The following is a 19,231-nucleotide window of genomic DNA, read 5'->3' on the forward strand; positions in this document are numbered from 1 at the left end:
TCATTTTGATGTTTAAAAAGTGGTGTGAATTATTCCCCACAGGATTATTTGTACTAGGACTAAATGGTGGGGGCAGCTGGCAGCCACTACTGTAGTGGGCCAGTTCCTTGGGTGTGCTTTGAACTGCAGGCTGTTTGCCTCCTGGAATTTGTATGTTCAAAGTATGAGCAGTTCCTGGGATGCAGATGCATTTAGAGTAACTGGGAACAGTTTCAGCATCTCTCAACGTGGACAAAAATCAATTCAGCTTTAGGAATTGTGTCTGCTTGAGTGATTCTTCTGGGAAAATGGCTTTACAACTATGGTTTCTTTGTAGCTAGATTTGCTCTAAACTGTAATTCAAAACCTTTGCTTTCCTTTTATTTTTCTTTGCCTCACAGGCTGAGGGTTTATTCTATACAAACAAATCTCAATTATTTTTGCTGCAGAAAGTTTTCCAAAATAATGAGCACTTAAGTATAGAAGTAGAATCTGGTTTTGATTATAGCTGCAGCAAGTTTGTTTATTTTGCTGAAATTCTAAACTGACATAGATGTGTTAAATTACAAAATCATGCCTGTTTCTGCTAAGTGGGTCTTTTAAAGTAAAATCTGTAGTTTGGATGGCAACCTTTTAAGATTAGATAAAGAAGATAGGGGAACTAGGTGAATGTGGAAAATTTGTCATTTTTTTCTATATAATGTGGAATTCCCTAAGTTCTAGGGCAACACCTTTAATCAGTGACTTCAGCTAGCTTAAAAGCCCAGGTATACACAGAAAGTTACTTATTGAAACTATTACATTCTTGCTTGCCTGGGACTATTTTTGGAATACTTAAATACTGTGAGTCTGAGAGGAAAAGGAACCCTGCTTGCATCCTTCACTCTGCCCTGGCAGCAGTGCAACTTCTGCAAGGAGTTGGTGGGCTGGCTTGGCTCATCTGCTTGAAACATCTTGAATTCAATCTCTTGAAAATGAAAACCAATTTTCCTTGAAAGTTGTCTGATATTACTTCTAGCAAGCAAGTGGTGTCCTGTACTTTACTTACTGATAAAAGAAAATTGTAACTATCACTGTGAAGCTCAAGCTTTGCAAGTGTTCTCTGATTGCATCGCTGATGTCATGACAGAACTAGAGTGCATCTTCTTTTAAAAGTATTTTGGAAAGTCTGATATTGAGCTGTCTTCTTCCAATGTTTTAAGATTGGATGTGATTATTTGGGGAAAATTGAAAATAAAATAAGTTTAGAATAAAAGGAATTGCTTGGTTGTTCTTTTCTCCTAGATCAATGTTCTTCAATCTAAAAGGAGAGCAGAAATTTTAAAATCGGTAAGATATACTTTATCCTCTGTATATCAAATATTTTAATCCATCTGAAATTAAAAACATGACCACAAAGCAGTATGTTAAAAATCCTTTTATTGATCAAAATGTTATCAATACATTTGGCAGTTTGATGACTGTCAATTTGGCCTTTATTGTAGCTGGGCATACATGTCTACCTATTTTTGATAATCCTTCTGGTTCAGATTTGAACACTTGTCGGTTTTCACTACTCTTGATCCTTTGGTATGTGTTCCATGGTTAAAATCACTTTGCTAAGAATTCTGCTGTTTAGGTCTGATTTATTACTTTGTAAACAGTAAGTGCTACTTATAATCTATTCTAAGATGAATTCTGTTATTTCTAAGAACAGGGCAAATTTTAGTATGAATAGTATGGTATCTGCTAAATTAATATAAAACTATACCTGCATGCCAGTTTGCTTCACATTGAATTCCCTTTTCTACTTCACATTATCTCTGTTAAAAGTCTATTGAGATGGAGAGTGACAAATTAAACAGTACTGTTCTTTCAAATGTCTGAAGTTGCTCTCCCATAATTTTTTCAATTCCATGAAAAGCAGAAACTTAACTTGGGTTGGTTTATAACTGCCTGCTATTCTGCTCTGCACGTTCCCAACTTGTTTGCTATTTTAAGGCCAGACAGTCTTTTCAGCTATGTTATAAAGCTTATGGGTTTGAATCATTAGTAAAATATTCTATAGCCCCTCTGTACCTTACATGTCCCAGTTAAAGAGAGATAACAAAAATTTCAGGTGACATGAATTAGAAGTAGATTTCTTTTGTTTTGTTTATGGAGCTAATGCTATCAACTGATTTCTGAAATTTTTTGCTTGGTTCTGTTCTTGCTTTACTTTGCATCTTTATTTTACAATGTTGGAAGCTCTATGACTTATTGATGTAAAACTATCAGGACACAAGAGGAGAAATTAAACCTGAAACTGTAGGTTATGTGAATTAAGTGACATATTTATGTGATATGTGATACCATTTTTAAGAGAATAAATATTTACTTTGTTCCTTCTAGATGTTATCGTTTATGTATGCACATCTGGCTTTTTTCCATCAAGGCTATGATCTGTTTAGTGAACTTGAGCCCTACATGAAAGATCTTGGTGCACAGGTAACAAATTATTTTAAAAATGCATAACTATATGCTGAAATGAAAGAAATCTTGATATATGCCTGCATATCAGGTACTTCATAGATTTATTCAACAAAAAGGGAGTTGTAGTATGACACAGGCAAAACATTAAAAATATGCTGTAATGAAAGGAATGAAAATAGTTACAAAAAGTTGTCTGTTTACTAAAATTAATACTACCTTTAGGATTTACATACTAAGCATACCCATGCACTCCTCTGTGAGGTACATTGTGATATTCAGGATACTGGATTATTTGCATTTCAAATTTTGTGTATATGACCTATGTTTATAAATATATCTAATAATAAAAAGTAGATTAGGCTGATTTTCCTTCTACTCATATACTTTATTTACTGTATAAGTTATGCAGTCTGTATAATTAAATTTTTATGTGTGTAAATATAAATTTGATGTTAGCAACTTAAACCATAAAATGGAAGTATGATTTTAATAAGTAGTGCAAAATTTAGTTCCTGCATGGAATCCTTCTTACCCAGTTTTGTTGTTTAAGGACAGACATTGACACTTCTGAGTTTTCAGTCAGGGACTCATGAAAAGCTTAGATGGACCACTGCCAGCTGCACACAGGAGACATGGAAAATGGTTTTGCAAATAGATTGGAACATACACTGTTGAACTGGAGATTTGTCTGTGATGCAGGAAGAAGACTCAGCAGTGTCTTGACTTGCTTTTCAGTGCAAGTTATATGAGCACTTTTTATTTGCCTGTACCTGAGGACTTGCAACAAGTGCTCTGATACAAACTCCTCTGTTGCCACTTCCCAAACAGATCTACAAAGGAGCTAACCAAATTTTTAAGTGTCTGTCCAGGTAAAAAAGCAAATAAAAAGCAAACTTTTACATTCATCTTGAGTAGATGCATCACTGAATGTCATTCATTGAGTGCCACTGAATGAATAAGAGATTAAATTGTTCTGAGCTGTGCAGTGGAGCAGATTGGGAGCTGTAGAAAATAACTCCAACAACCCAATGGCTAAATAGTTATTTTTCTGCTAGACTAGGCCCCAGTTGGGTCTTAATTATGTGTAGAGACATGTCAGGTCTTGGTGTAATAGGGGCACCTGAACAGTTCAGGTAGATGTTACTCTTCCATAGTTTGCCCTTTATTCTTCAACACCCTTCTAGTTGGGCTGTAAGTGTTGAACTGTAGTGTCTGGCTGTGTAACTCATGTCCTGTACTGCTGTGGAAGAGGAGATAGGGAAAGGAGAGACAAACTGTGGAGTTAATAGTGGGTTATGACATCAGCCAGGCTTCAATGTTTCCATTTCATTGATGTGATTGGAGCAAGAAAACACAAGGTTATTTTTGAATGTCTGGTCATGCTTTTTGCTTGATCTGGTAAGGAGCACTGTGTAGCATTCATTTTGGTGCTGGTATCATAGCAACTGAAGGAGTTAAATTTAGAAAATCCATCGCTAAGAATGTTTTAAATATATTGCAGTTGGAGCAAGATGGACTGAAGACCCTAAAGTTGTACAACTCACGCAATTGTTCTTTTGTAGCATACCTTGGCATTTATGTAAGGGATATTTTTCATGACAGAAGCAGATTTGTAAATAACTGTTGAAAGTTTTAACAATTGATGGCTTTGCAGCTTTTACTGGTTGAAGCTTCTGCCTTTAACAAAGTATGTTGTGACATAACGGGGATTTGCTGGAATTTGTGAAAATGCTGTTAGATTCCTTCTGTTGGTGAGTGAGCTTTCATTCCTAGGTAAATTTTGTGTATGATCTTAATTACAAGGGTTAACAGCATCTGAAGTAATAAAATTGATCTTAAATAGTATAGTTATCATTTTGAATTATTTTTGTCTGTATTTTCAAAATAACTGTTTCATTGTGATGGAATAGGATTAAGCAATTTTGCTTTCTGGTTAATTCAGGTCAGGGTAGGATGCCTTTGGAATCAGATCATTTTATGGTAATCTTTAATAATGTGCAAGCATAATAGGAGCTTTTGCATGGAAACTATGGGTTTTGGTTCTTTTCATAAGAAATGTGGTATTACCTTAAAAAGAAAACATTTGAATTTTCATTGAAATGACTACTCAAAAAGCTAAGTATTTTAGTCTGACTTAATTCTCCTCAGAATGCCAGTTAGAGCATTATTTTTGTAAAAATACATTTACCAGTAAATGCAGTAGTTTGAAAAACCTAATTTTCTGAAAATTATTCAGTAATACTATAATGACTGGGATTTTGATAGTTTAGTTGTGATTTGCTACAGCTTCTTTTGATAGTTATATGCTGTTGGTCTCTTCTAAGACAATTGATGTGCTGCTCACCTGAGTGAAAAGGAAGAAACTCTGGTTTGAGCTTGAAAACAGGAATGGTGCAATGCTGTCTTCATAGCAAAAAAAGTAACTGGTGGAATGAGCTGCTGTTAAGAGTTCTGTTTTGTCTGTGGTAAATGTACCCTCAAACGCTTGTATTCAGGGTAAATTAGAGCTAATTGCCCTACCCTGAGTGACTGCCTTCTGTTTCATCTAATGGGGTAGAAGGAAGAATTTCTTGAGGGCCATGTGCAGATTCCTGAATCTGAAGTTTTAGCAAGAAACTAAAATTCTGGATTCCTATAAAATTTTGAACAACACTTGAGCCAGTTCTCATCTTTATCACAGGAGAAAGGGTTTCTCAAGGGTTGTTGATGCAAAACAGTCTTTGAGCCCAGTCTGTTTTAGAGGCTCGTGTTATTTTTAAGTGCTAAAGTTACATAGATCTGGCATTTGGACACTTCAGCCTTCAATGTGTTCCTGTTCACAAATACCTATAAAGGTGTGCAAGTGCTGATATGGCCTTTTGAGCCAGAGGGGAAGACAGGGAGAGAAGAGTTAAAGAAAATAAAAGAGAACAGAATTGGATCCAGATGTTTCAGCTTTCTGATGGCTCCATAATTGTTGGAGAATGTCTAGCACAAGGGTGTAAGGGCCTGTTATTGTCCCTTTTCTGTTATTTATATCATGCCCTGCTTGGTAAATATATCATTATATTTACTAAGCAGGGCAGGTAAAAGACTGGGGAGCCAGCCAGAGTTGGCAGGGCCTGCCACTTGTGGTTCTGAGAGCGGGTGGAGGGGATGCTGTCTGTGGGTGGATCAGAGGGTCTGTGAGTCAGTGTGCCCTGTGCCAGTGAGAGCCCCAGCTGGGAGCTGCTGCTCCTGCTGTTCTGGCTATGGGCCTGCAGCAGAGGCAGCCCTGTCCCACAGACAGGGAGAGCCACGGGCTGAGCCCTGCACACGGTGCTGTGTCTGCACCGCCGGGCACGGCTGTGTCTGCACCGCCGGGCATGGGCACGGCTGTGTCTGCACCGCTGGGCATGGGCACGGCTGTGTCTGCACCGCTGGGCACGGCTGTGTCTGCACCACTGGGCATGGGCACGGCTGTGTCTGCACCGCCGGGCACGGCTGTGTCTGCACCGCCGGGCATGGGCACGGCTGTGTCTGCACCGCTGGGCATGGGCACGGCTGTGTCTGCACCGCTGGGCATGGGCACGGCTGTGTCTGCACCGCTGGGCACGGCTGTGTCTGCACCACTGGGCATGGGCACGGCTGTGTCTGCACCGCTGGGCATGGGCACGGCTGTGTCTGCACCGCTGGGCACGGCTGTGTCTGCACCACTGGGCATGGGCACGGCTGTGTCTGCACCGCTGGGCACGGCTGTGTCTGCACCACTGGGCATGGGCACGGCTGTGTCTGCACCACTGGGCACGGCTGTGTCTGCACCACTGGGCACGGGCACGGCTGTGTCTGCACCGCCGGGCATGGCGCGCTGCGGCCGGGTAATGGCAGCCTTGTGTTACAGGCTGTAAGTACCAAACCCGCTGGGCTTTCAGGCAACATCTGCTTCCCCACTGCATTTCTAACTTAAACATGAAGGCCTGGATAAAACAAACAAACAACAAAACCAAGAGAATCAAAACTGTAAAACAAAAACAACCAAAACAAGCAACTCGCCACAGAAGAAAACCCCAATCAAACTTTCTCTTACAGGGTATCTTAAATTTCCTCCTTTTTCTTTTTTTGTGGTTGTAAAAGGAAATTTTTTGGCTAGTGTCCTTTTTATCATCAGAGACTTTGTAAGGATACTAACTTAAATATTCTCTGTTATGTTCAAAACCATATTTTTATTTTCAAAATTAATTTGTCTCTACCTAAGATCTCAAGCAATCTTTCTCGAGTACTGCTGGTCAGCTGATCAAAACTATTGACACAAAATCCTGATTGAGACAGTTCTCTCACTTTGTGGAGGGAAAAATCCATAGCATTTGCTCCTTCTAGTTTTTGCTGCTCCTGCCAGTGCTGCTGCATAGGCCAGCAAGAGCAGCTAAAGCATGAGTCATCCTCCTGGGAGACTGAGCACCAATGCGGTACAGAGGCGCATATGCTTGGCACCATGCTGTTCTTTGAGACAGTTCTTCTAATGCTCACAAGAAATGTACACCTTGGTAGAGGTTAATTCAGGGTGGCAGAGCAGTGCTTTAAACGAGGCTTCAGTGGTTATTCAAGGTAAACAATTTGTGACAAAGAAGTAATTATGCTATGCAAATAAAATAAAAGTCTTGCAATGTCTAGACATAATGTGGTAGTTCTTTTTTTTTTTTTTGTCAGCATTGTGAAATCTACTGAGCCAAATTTCTTATGATAATTGAAAGATCCAATTTTGTGTTTCTCTTTACAGCTGGATCAGTTGGCTGTAGATGCTGCGAAGGAGAAGAGAGATATGGAGCAAAAGCACTCCACTATTCAACAAAAGGTACTTGACAGAATGTAAAAGGCAGGCTGCACACACCTTTTTTTTTTTATCTGTAGCATCTCTCCCCAGCATCTCTGCATCAGAACTGCAAGGGATGGTATTTTTAGTGCAGAGAGACAGACTGACATGTCATTAAGTGTAAGGTTGGATTGCAGATACTAATTTTGTGTTACTGAACAAAATATTATGCATAGTTTTTACTGAAACATAAATAGAACAGTAGAATTTATTTGAATGCTGGGATTCTAGCATTTCAGTAGAACTCCTAATTTCTATTACCTCTTGAATTTAATAAGTTGTACAGGTTTTTGTGTTTCTATGCTGTGTGTACAAGAGGTGTATGTGCTGCACAGCCCTACAGCAATAAGTTTCACTTTGGACTGTGCCAAATCCAAGTGCAGCACTTGGAGCTTGTGTGGCAGCTGCTGTTGCATATGAAGAACAAAAGTAAACTTTTGTAAAGAGTGTCTAATGTACTGGTTCAACTGTGCACAGATATGAAATTGAGAACTTTTAATTGGTGTTTTGAGAGAGATTTGTGCAATAACTCTTTTTACTTCCTGAGAAAAAATTAGGTAATTCATGTTGGGGGAATGACTTCTGTTGTTTGGATGTTTCAGAAGCTCTAGATCAGTATTGGTTTTGCAGGTATAATGCTAGAAGTTAAAAATATTTCCACTGAACTCTCTGGTAGTGAGCTACAGGCACTTTTGAAAGGTTTTAGATACCAGTTTAAAGGTAATGCTACACTTCTTATTCTCATTCAAATATGTTCTGGATCTGTTCAGGTGGCATAAATTTTAAAAAATCCCACTCAATAGAAATGAAATCTGATAACTAAATAAATTCAGGAATGAAAACATTCTGAGATTATAAGTTGGGTAGCCTTAGTAGGAGCCAAAATTAATACTCATGGGAGAAGATAATATCTTTGGTTGCTGTAAACATTTTTATTGGTGCATCCTGTCATCCCTTTAGGAGCTGGTGGGAAGCATTAGGATTGCTGTGAAATTGAGCAGATGTGATGGTGAGGGCAGAGCTGACATGCTGTGCTTGGAGTCAGGAGAGAACTGCAGGCAAGGAGGGGGAAGAAAGGGGGAAAATGGGAAAGATGGAACTAGAGAATTAATGTTGAAGGTCAAATTTTAAGTTTTTTGGGCTTAAAGGCTCAGTTTCAGAAATGAACAGTAATTGAGAGGTTCTGTGTTAAGAGAACAGTGGTGCTTGCTGAAGATGTAAGTTATGGGCAGTTATCTTTTAATTAGCCATAGTTAGAAATAATAACTAGTTACCATAGTTATGGTCACTGCTGTTGCCAATGGTGTTTACAGTCTTTGTTTTTTCTTCAAATGCTGCTTAAGGCTGCTTTACAGGTAAACTATTTCTACTAGTTTCAATTATTGCTGAAACTTTAAGCTTCATGAAACTTGATAAGACATATCTGTGTGTAATATAAATATTCTTGATTTCCAGTAGAAGTGACAAGCACAATAACATTACTTTTATTGTTGCTTACTTTACTTGACAATTTAATGCTGGCTCTAAAATATAATCGGGGCAGTTAGAATGTACTGTATGTTGTCCACTTAAGTTCTGTGTTTTGAGTTGTGTTGTCTCCTGTCCTTATCAGTGAAGTCACTGTCACACTATGTGCTGATAATGGTTAGACTGTGCTTTATTGGAGATTCCTCTTACAGCTTGTCCAATCATTTTCTTATTTCCTTATTCAAATCACATTGTCTGTTTTTGTCTCATCCTACTTGCTTTTCCCAACCTTCACACTAAGTTAGCTTCCAGCTCATCAGGATTTCAGAACTGCCTTAGACTCTGGATCTTTTTATCACTACTTGTCATCTGGTCACCCTGTCCCAGATGGCAGTTTTATTCCCCATTCTCTCCTCATGTCTTGTCATGTTGTTTTCCACTATGTTCCCAAATCTTCCAGTGCCAAATCCTTCCATGTTTTTTAACAACTGAAACTTCTGAAGCTTATTGTGTTGAATATTCCATGAGGTATATATGTATTTAATATACTGAAGTTCTAATCTAATGCTTCAGAATGATGCCTTTCCTTCATTGTGTGGATAAAGAGCAGTTCCTTTTCTGAAATGTATAGGTAAGTGCATACGTGCACACACCTACCCACCTACTACCTGTGTTTGCATATATGTGCATATGCATGCAGAACAATTGCACTAATTAAATAACCCATCTCACTTTTCTGTATAATCATTGTCCTTAATTAGGCTGTTGATGGAGAGGCTATTAAAAGTGTCATGGAAGGGCTTGGTCACCACTACAGTGTGATTTCTTTTTTAGCAGAGCTGATAATCTGATTTACTTTCTTAAATTGCTTATAAGTTTTGTGGTCTATTTACTCAGCATATATGCAGGAAACATTTTTCTTAACTTTATTTTTTTCAGTGTAAGAAAATATTTTTTCTGTATTAAACTGGAGCAACACATGCTGTGAATTAATCTAGAAATTTCATGATCATTCTGGGAAATTTTTGTAAAATATTATAAGTAAAGATTAATATTAAAAGAATGGTGTCACAATGTCAATACATTAGACATGACTGTTGTTTTCTGAGCAGTTTGCAGCCCATTGCTGTAGCAGCACATTTAATTAAGAAATATTTTAAAAATCTGTTGCACCTGCAAATAGCTGCATGGCTTTTTGGTGTTGTGTCAGACCTAATATTTTGTTGTAAAATGAATATGATATAGGAAAAGTATTTGCATTGAACTTCAAATAGGTTTTTTTGTATTCAAATCCCTTTTCCAATAAAGTGAAAATCTGCTTCCAAAGAAGTGCTCAGGAAACAGCTGGAGTGAGAATGATTTGAAAATTAACATATTGAGTAAACAAGGTGATAGGAAACCAGCTGCTACTACAATAACAAAGCAGGCATAAGCCAGAGCTGCTGTTGAGAAGTTGTGCAGACTAACTCCTGTCTTCAAAACCAGAGATGTGCTTGTATTTCAAGTGACTTGTTTGCTCAATGGCACTCTCACATTCTCTCACTCTGTCTTGGGCTGCAAACCTTGTTACTTGCAGTGTCTGTTGTTTTAAACCCTTCCTCGAGGGACTTTTCAGCTTAAGTGTAACAAACGTCTCTTGCAATGGAAAGGGAATGGGAGCAGCCTTCTAAATGGGGGGTTTGCACAATTCATGTCTCCTGCTTAGTATATGCTGGCCTAATTTTTCAGGTTAGAGTTTTCTTTAGTACTTATGCTCTCCCAATTACTGCCTTCTTAAAAAACTTTAAAAATGTTGATTCTCTAAAGTAAAAAATAATTTGGGTTACACATTAAATGTTAAAATATAATTCCTAAGATTTACTGGTAGAATGGTTTGATTAGCTTTCATGGCCTGATAGCAATTTTGAAAGTAAATCAAAAGCTCTGCTACAGAAAAGTAATGGGGGGTTTTGTTTTGGGAACAAGAAAATCATACACAGAGAAACAGAAAACGTGCTCTGAAATGAATCAAGGATGTGTGATGAATTGATACGCTCATACGAAAATGCATTCACTGAAACACTGTCAAGAATATTAAGTGCTCTGTGACACACCAGATTAGTATTATTTCTGGAGATGAAAGTTGTTTTTCCATTGCCAGCTGGTTTGCTATACCCCATGGACATTTAAAGAAAAAGGGTGGAAAAAAGGCATGAAAGCATGCTGTGTGCTTCACTTATATAACCCACTTCTACATGTTTCTCTTCCAGTAACAGCCAACCGTGAAAAATCAGCGTCAGAATAGAAGCCATAGATGTTTATTCTTTCAAAACTGAATGAAATGTGTGATGTAGCACTTCAGTGAAAATTACATAATTCTGGCTACATTTTCTTAGTTCTGGTTAGGTGAAATCTACTTTAGTCCTGACACCTAATTAGTTTAATTATGTTTAAAATGAAGGCTTTATCAGTTGTGTGCCTGCTGGCAGAATACACAATTCTGAATCACATACAGTGACTGAGTTTGTTAACATGTGATTCTCTTATGCAGGACACTGGAAAGATATGGGTGGATTTTTCTCCACCCCAGATTATTTTTCATGATTCATTAAACTTTTCCATGCACCAAGATAAAAATAAACTATAATGTGACTGCTTTGCTCCTGTTTTTTTAATTGTAGAATAGCAGAGACTAAGATCAGAACACAGCTGATTTTGGTTTTTTTTTCAACTTTTATCCATGGAATTGAAATGGGGCATTTTTTTTCTGATTGTTTTTCCTAATCACAACTTTATCAATGAAGTTTTATGGATAAAGCCCATGGAAGCCTTATTCCCTCCCCCTTCCAGCTGATAGTCTGCCATGTTCAGTTAAGGAGATATTTGACATTTGCCTCTGTACTCTTAATGTCTTTTTCTGCTCTGTAAAAGTGGAATTCAATCAGGGAAGTAATTAAAAATGACACTAAATGCATTTCATGAGAAGGCTCAGTGTTTTAGATAATTCTGAGCTAGAGTGTGGCATGGTAAATGATCCATATACACCTTCAAAGCACAGATCTGGAGTCATTGGAAAAGACAGCTGCATTTTCTGCAGCAGTTCTCCGGACCCAAAGGAAAATGTGATTACATAGTAGGTTGGACAAAAAAGACTGGGGAAATGTATGTTGTCTTCAACTAGACAAGGAGCTGCAGGCATCACTGAGGCAGGAAGATGCAAATCTTTAGCAGATTTCATTATGTTTGGGAGCTGGTAAGTTAGAGTAATTTATCAGTTTTTGGAGAATGTAGGGAATGTGACATCAGCATGTCTAAGTTTGTGCATAGTGGTTTTATCTTTTTATTTTGAGAGTTTACATGAAGTCTTTTATGTTCAGCATGTTCTGATCTAGAAAACAGGCAGAAAATCAAAGTTATTAGTTGGTGAATAATAAATTTAAAAATTTGATTTTGTTTTGGTGAAGAGTTCTTTTGTAACTAGTATGTTTATTCAGATCAGTCTATGGTAGTGATGTGATAGTTCTGTTTTCTTTCAGAACTCTTACATTGATCATCTGTCAATTCAATCATAAAAATCAGATTTAACATTTCAACATTAGGTAATCTGTCCAGATTAGTAATAGATGAAATAGTAATAGATTAAAACAGTGAATAATTTTAAGGAATTTGTGCTGTTCTGAGTGGGGAGCTTAGAAGGGCCCATTTTAATATCTGTAACCATTTCACTATCATGTGTAATTAACCTTGGATTGGACCAAACCATCTGCATGTACAAGAGTAAACATCATGTGTAGCACGAAAGTTGTTTGCATCCTGGGCTATTACCTGGGGATAATGACCATGTTGGTGTTGAAGCTACTTTTTTAATATATATATTTCTTGCCTCTTTTCCTTTATGTATAGACAAATTCCTAAGAAGCAAAGTACAAAGCAGAGACTTTCAGATATACTTATTACACAAAGCTGATGTTTGCAATTTACAAAAAGTATTCAGAAAGTCATAATACAAAATGTTCTGTCTTTTCAGTATTTAACTTGTTTGGTTTTTTTCTTCTGAAATTTAATTTTCAGTAATGTGTCTCTTACACCCATGTTAAGGGGAAGAAGCCGTATGTTGCTAGTCTACTTTAAAGATATATATTTTAATAACAGTGAAATAAAATTACAGCAGGTATATTATTTTCATTGCTGGACAGAGTTGTGAAAAATGATGTCATTCCATGTGTGCTTTTTCATGCACCCTTAGTAGATGTTAGCCTCCCACTCTGAATATCTGAGCTGTACCTCCCTGGGAAGAGCCCATGCTGTTCTCAATGGGATGTGAAAGCAAATGATCATCACATGTTTTATTACTTAGTCTAACCTACCTTTGCTAAAGATGAGATGATAAGATAAGCAGTCAGCTTTTCTAAAGCCCAGAAAGCTGCTATTAATTGTTATTAGCTGGGTTTAGTTGTTATTAGGTTGATGGAAATGCATATTCCCTTGTCCTACTTGTAATTTTGTAATCTTATCCAAGATCATAAAGAAAAAATTACTGCTAAGATTTGTCATCAGTGCCAGCACCATGATTGCTTTACTCTAGAGTTAACTGATAGCATCATCTTTATTTGATTACTTGTCTTCAAAGTTCCTATGCAGCTCAGCTGTCAACATGACAGAGCTGAAGAAAATGCTAAAGCACAACTGAGTTTGTAAATATCTGCAACAGGCTGCAACTGTTTCTCAGTTTTGACTCTTAACTTTCATGGCTTCTTTCCTCTGCTTTTCTATCCCCTTTCTTGGGAATATATGAGACCATTTGAGCAGACAGTTGAAGCATCAGATGCTCTGTCAGCAATGTTTGCCCTCTATTTGGCTGTAGAGGTCACCAATACCTGAACAAGAAATTCCCCTTGTTACAGGTAAAGTAAAAATCTTCAGCTTCTCATTCCTTAAAATTGCTTTTTTTAAAAAAGCCATCAGGGGCTGAGAGTCATGGTTTGACTAATAAGTGTTGCAAGCAAAACCTTATTCCTAGGTATTTACTCTTTGACAACAGTACTGCTCATATTTGAAGTTTCATTTGAACTGCAGTGTGTTTTTCTTGTTCCTTTGTACTAGGATTATTCCAGTGATGATACTAAACTAGAATACAATGTAGATGCAGCCAATGGCATTGTTATGGAAGGTTATTTATTCAAGAGAGCCAGCAATGCCTTCAAGACTTGGAACAGGTAATTATTCAGAACCTCTATTTGCTGCTAATAAAAATACTGCTTTTTAACCTGAATTCTCATCTGATTCATAATCTCTGTAACTTGAGTCCATAGTTTTGACAGAACCTTGGGGTGACTCTGTTAATTAACTTAGAGATGACACTTCACAGCCATTTTTCCTGGTGTTTTGCAAACCTTTCCCTTGTGAGATTATATGCTAGGAAAGTGTTAGAAGACAGAGTAAAACAGATGTTGTATAGCCACTGGAAGCAGAGAAGCACAGTCATGGACTCAAGTTATTTTTCCTGAAAGATAAGCAATGTAGTTGTTATCCTTTAAAATTCCTCTCCTGTGCAGTGACTTTTGCTTAGTAGTTTTGATGGCCCTTTTGGGAATTCAAAATATATTGTTAGTCATATATCTTTAACAATGCGTATTTTACTACTCTTTAAATATTTTTCTTCCTGAACAGGATTTCTTTTGCATTTCCAAGGGTATGTGCTTTTTTTTGAGGCAATGTATGTGCTGGAGCATTTACAGCACAGCTGGATACAGTTCTTGAATTTTAGATGTAATTTGTTGTGATAAAGAGCTCTCTATTGTCCATGTTCTGCTATTTTTTCAGTGGTGCCTCCGTTAAACTATTTGCTGAGTTTCAAAAGACAGAATGAGCATTTGAGTGGGTGGTCCCTTCCAATATTAATTATTCTGTACTTCCTTGAGCATCTCAGCACACCACAGGCTTGTAAGAAATTGGGATCACTTCAATTAAATCCATAGAATGATGCAAGGGCCACTGGTGTCAATAAGGCTGTGTCTATATTAGCAAGTCATGGGTAACTAGTACAAAGGGTTTTGCTTTGGACTGATTCTGGTCTGGTCCTTTGGTCTAATTATTCATCTGTAATTGTAATGTACTTTCTGGATCAGTTTCATGCAAGCAGAATTCAGAGTTCTCCAGGACAAATCTGTGAAGCATCAGAGGATGGTGAAGGCAGAGCACCAGGAGATGTGCATCAAAAGCACCTTCCTGGTGTGAGGTAAAATGTCAGTGTTAGCATACTGAGAAAATCTCAGTAATAGGGCAGGGATTGTCCTTTGCTGGATTCCCAAGGGGCTGAAAGGTCCTTTTTGCCATTGCTGATGGTGAAACTGTCTCTGGGTTCCTCTTCTGAATAGCAGGAAGGCCTTGCTCTGCAAGGGAGCTGACAGGAGGGAGCAGGGCAGGAGTGTCTGCTTCCACATGCTGTCATTCCTAGGAATACTGTACATGCCTCTTACCTTCAGGTGGTTAGAGAGCAGGGTTCAATTAAAACTAACTTCTGTATGATGGTAATTTAAATGGACACAAAGTAAATAAGGAGAAATTGTAATTAAATCAAGATATACAATGACATTCCTTCAGATTAAGTTACAGATTTGAACAAGTATAATAAAAAGCATATCCAAGTAATAATTTAAGAGGGCAAAGATAAACAGCTTGTTAATGAGTCAGAGCTGCCTACTTTTATTACATAATTGATATTTGCGTATTGTTTTTCCTTCTGTTTATCACAGGACCATTGAATAAAGCAAAACCTTTAACCTTTTTAGTATTAGATTATTGATAATTTATCTCACTGAGATAGACTAGTTGGATGCTTTTAGGCAAAAAAATAGGATTGGATATGCTATCTATAAAAAGTTCTGAAATTTAATCAATCATTTAAATTTTGTATTCCACATGTTCACAAACCATTGCTAATTGCTATTAAACTACTTCTGTCATAAAATATACATTTAAGACCTTAATGAAGACAGTTTTTAATTTCTGAATCTAGTCCCCCATTTTTGCTATGTTTTAATAAAAATAAAGAAGTTTTTTTGTTATTTCTGAATACATTTGTAATTGCTTGCTATACTGTAGGCACAGAAGTGGTCACTGTCTGTTTCCTGTGATGGAAAGTTTTATTTGTACAGTGTTACAGTTTCAGCTGTGGGAAATTGTACTGATTGAAGTTTATCATATACTAGAGATTATAGGGTTTTTCCAGTCACTAGTTAAAGTACAAGAAAGGATTTTTTCATTGCATTAAACTGTTTTGTGCATAAAATTTTACAAAATATCAAAGGAGGAAACATGTAGAGCATTATGTGTTTTATTTTAGGGAATTCTAAGCTGAAGTCAAGACAGACAAGATACTTTTAGTGTTCTTACAGATTAGCAGTTTGCTCCTTTATTATATCCTCGTCTTTAGGGAAGGTGGGTGGAAAATCAACCAGCTGAAACAAAACTAGAGGAATTTGCCTAGAAATACTGGAATTTCCTGCTGTTCTGAGCCAAAGGTGACAGCACTGCTCTTCCTTGCTGACTGCTAAATGCACTCTCAGTATTAATATGGATTAAAATTGGAGGCTTCTCTTTTACCCTCCTTGTTCTCTGTTGCTCTTCTGTTGGTTCTAGACCTTTTTAAGAACTCCATCAAGAGTGAATTAAAGGCACCAAAACCCTTCCTAATGGCCACTATTAGCAGATACTTGCCAACATTAAAAGCATAAGAGATGAGGGTATGATAGGTTTTGTGTTTGACACAGCAGAATGATTCCAGCTGACAAGTGAGAGAAATGTGATGTTTCTCTGTGCATGTCTTGGTCAGTGAAATCCCAGTGGTATTACCCTGGGAAAAGTCTGGTTGCTGGGGGAGAAAAAAAAAAGAAGACTGTATAATACAGCCTTTGAAGGGGGGCAAATCTGTTGTGGTGAATGAAAATTTGTTTCCTGTCCAAACTAATGTCTTGCTAGCATAATGAAATTTCTTCCTGCAGCACCTGGCAGCTTGTGTTTCATCATCTCAAGACTTTAATTATTTGGGCTTTTGCATCAAGTTTCCTGTTCTTGGGACAGTTCTGTGTGACACTGGCTTTAGAAACAAATAAGTGTTTGAGCAGGCTGCAAATTAAACCCCAAGATATTTGCAATTCAGTGTCACTGTGTTTTGAAAGAGATGGAGCTTTTGTAATCTCTTTTTGTTGTGACTAAAAGAACATCATGCACACAAGTATTTCAGATAATGCAGTTCAGTGGAATCAAAATTATATCCTTGTATTGCAGAGTCTTAGAATAACAGGTATGGACATCTGTGTTTAGAATGTATGTCTGTCTGTTGGTAAATGATACACCTCACTGTACACCAGTTTTCTTAAGGCATTAGGAACAAGAGTCAGGTGCATTTATTATGGAGCAGTAGCTGGAAAGCTTTTTCAGTTCCCAGAAATTCAAATGAAAAATAAGTTCATATCATAAAGAAGGAATAAATGTGTGTAGGGAGAAAAGCATTTGTCAGACCACTAGTATGTTCCAAATAGGTTTTAGATTAGGTGCAATAGATGTTTTCCTTTTTAATTCTGCTGTATTTTCAGATCATGCTAATTCTTTTCTTATTTTGCTCATTTTGCATTTTTCATCCCTTTTCCTCCTTTCCCTTATGTTTTAATCCTACCCCATTTTTTCACATGACAGGAAAAAGCCAGATCACATCAGGTACCAACCAGCTTCTTTTATACCTTCCCAATGTTTCCTTGGCACGCAAAAAGCTCTTCATTAACCCTGCATTTAATTTGATTACTTGCAATGGATGTATAAGTGACTCAGTCTAAGAAAATAACAGAAGGATTCTGCCTGGGATGCCAGTATACCTGCTGCTCAATTCCTTTAAAAGATTCAGAAAGATTGAGTTGGATTTTAGCTAAAAAAGGAATTAAAGCCAAGTTTCTGCACTCAAACTTCTGAGCATACAAGATCAATGTCTTGCCTTTTTCCAATTGAAGTTGATGAGATTTTTTTTTCTTATCAGCTGCATTGGGAATAGACATGTACTTTTAAATGTTGTGCATTATTAATTACTGTTTTAATTGTGTGCTGCTAGCAACTAGAGGAGAAAACTGTTTCTGAGAATTGTAAATCACAATTCGTTGTTTTATGTAAAACTCAAATTTGATTTTTTTTTTTGAGTATTACTCTCAGTTCTCAGAAATTAGGATTTTTTCTGAAGATTTTCCATTGTTTCCTATTTAATAAATACAGTTTTGAATTGTGTAGGTGTACATGATGGAAAACATTCAGTTTTTAAACAGGAACAACTGTATTTAACCACTACAAAATGAGACAGTGTAAACTACTTTAATATTCCAAAGAATGTTCTCTCCTTCACCATGCTTCTCTCTTGCTTTTGACAGAATAACACATTTAAGGAAACTTTGGTAATAATCAGTACTTACTGCACACATGATGCCTGAAGATTTTAAATTATTCTTAGAACCTGATAGATGTGGGTTACCCTTTAGCAGCACCTTCAGCACAGAGATTGTACCTCAGAAGTTCCTGGCTGATGCTGCTGTAGACCCCCAGCAGTCTGTTTGCTACAGTAAAGTGAAGAGTTTGTTGATGGTATTTGGTTAATGAGGAATAACTCCAAGTTCTTGGCCTGAATAAAACTGCTGTGGTGCTGACACCTTGGAGGGCAGTATTGACACTTTCATCTTGTTAGAAAAAAATTTAAATGTATTAGCTCTGACATCTACTTACAAGTTATCCAAAATTGTAAATTGTTGATCTCATTCAGTAAAAATTTATTTTAGAAAAGCACCAAAACCTGCACCCTTTGTGGCTGGACTGAATTTTTTTTAACAGATTTAATTTCTCTACTAGGGAAAAAAAAAGGAACTTTCAAAATTTCTAGACTAGGTTTTAAAGATGGCACAAATTTGTGTTACAATTTGTGTGTTCACTTATATCCAACTGATGAGATTAGAGCTTGTTTACTAGAGTAACTCATGAAATATTTAGCTGTAGAACAAATGAAGCATTGCATTAATGATGTTAATTGCACTTCCTAAGGCTCTTACTAGGGATTTGCTCCATTGCTCGTTGTCATGGGGCAAGGCTGCTTTTTTCCCCCTTTACCACTCCCTTTATCACTTAGGCACTGCTTTTCATGTTGTTCTCTTTTGTGTTATGTTCACAAAAAGCACATGAAAAATGACATGAGTTTATTTCCTTTTCAAGTCTGCTTTTTTGTTAAGTTTCCTATATGAATATTAGCAATAACCTGCCTTATATTTGGAACACACTTACTGCATCTGTAAATAGATAGTAAAGATGATCCCTTTTCAATTGCAGTGACTAAAACTACTGCTGTTAATAAATTTAAAAAATCAAGAATGACAAGAGATCCTGTTGTTGCTTTTTAAATTAAATATATCTGCACAACATTTGAAAAGATTGTTAAAAGGTAGAATCTCATCTGTCTATGAAACACTAACCTTTCTAACAAATACTAGATTTTCTGTT

The 19,231-nt window shown here is 37.0% G+C and overlaps 1 protein-coding gene across 3 annotated transcripts in view; it reads left to right on the forward strand.

Annotated features, from left to right (window-relative positions):
* ACAP2 (ArfGAP with coiled-coil, ankyrin repeat and PH domains 2) overlaps window positions 1–19,231 on the forward strand; it is a 60,754-nt gene that overhangs the window by 25,451 nt on the left and 16,072 nt on the right. For all 3 annotated transcript variants that reach the window (XM_058812029.1, XM_058812031.1, XM_058812030.1), the window contains 4 exons: window positions 1,264–1,308; window positions 2,350–2,445; window positions 7,166–7,240; window positions 13,808–13,920. In XM_058812029.1, coding sequence (XP_058668012.1) covers window positions 1,264–1,308; window positions 2,350–2,445; window positions 7,166–7,240; window positions 13,808–13,920 — 329 coding nt within the window. The remainder of the gene's footprint in view (window positions 1–1,263; window positions 1,309–2,349; window positions 2,446–7,165; window positions 7,241–13,807; window positions 13,921–19,231) is intronic.

This window comes from Ammospiza caudacuta, chromosome 11 (genome assembly GCF_027887145.1).
Source record: "Ammospiza caudacuta isolate bAmmCau1 chromosome 11, bAmmCau1.pri, whole genome shotgun sequence".
In the NCBI taxonomy this organism is placed as follows: domain Eukaryota; kingdom Metazoa; phylum Chordata; class Aves; order Passeriformes; family Passerellidae; genus Ammospiza; species Ammospiza caudacuta.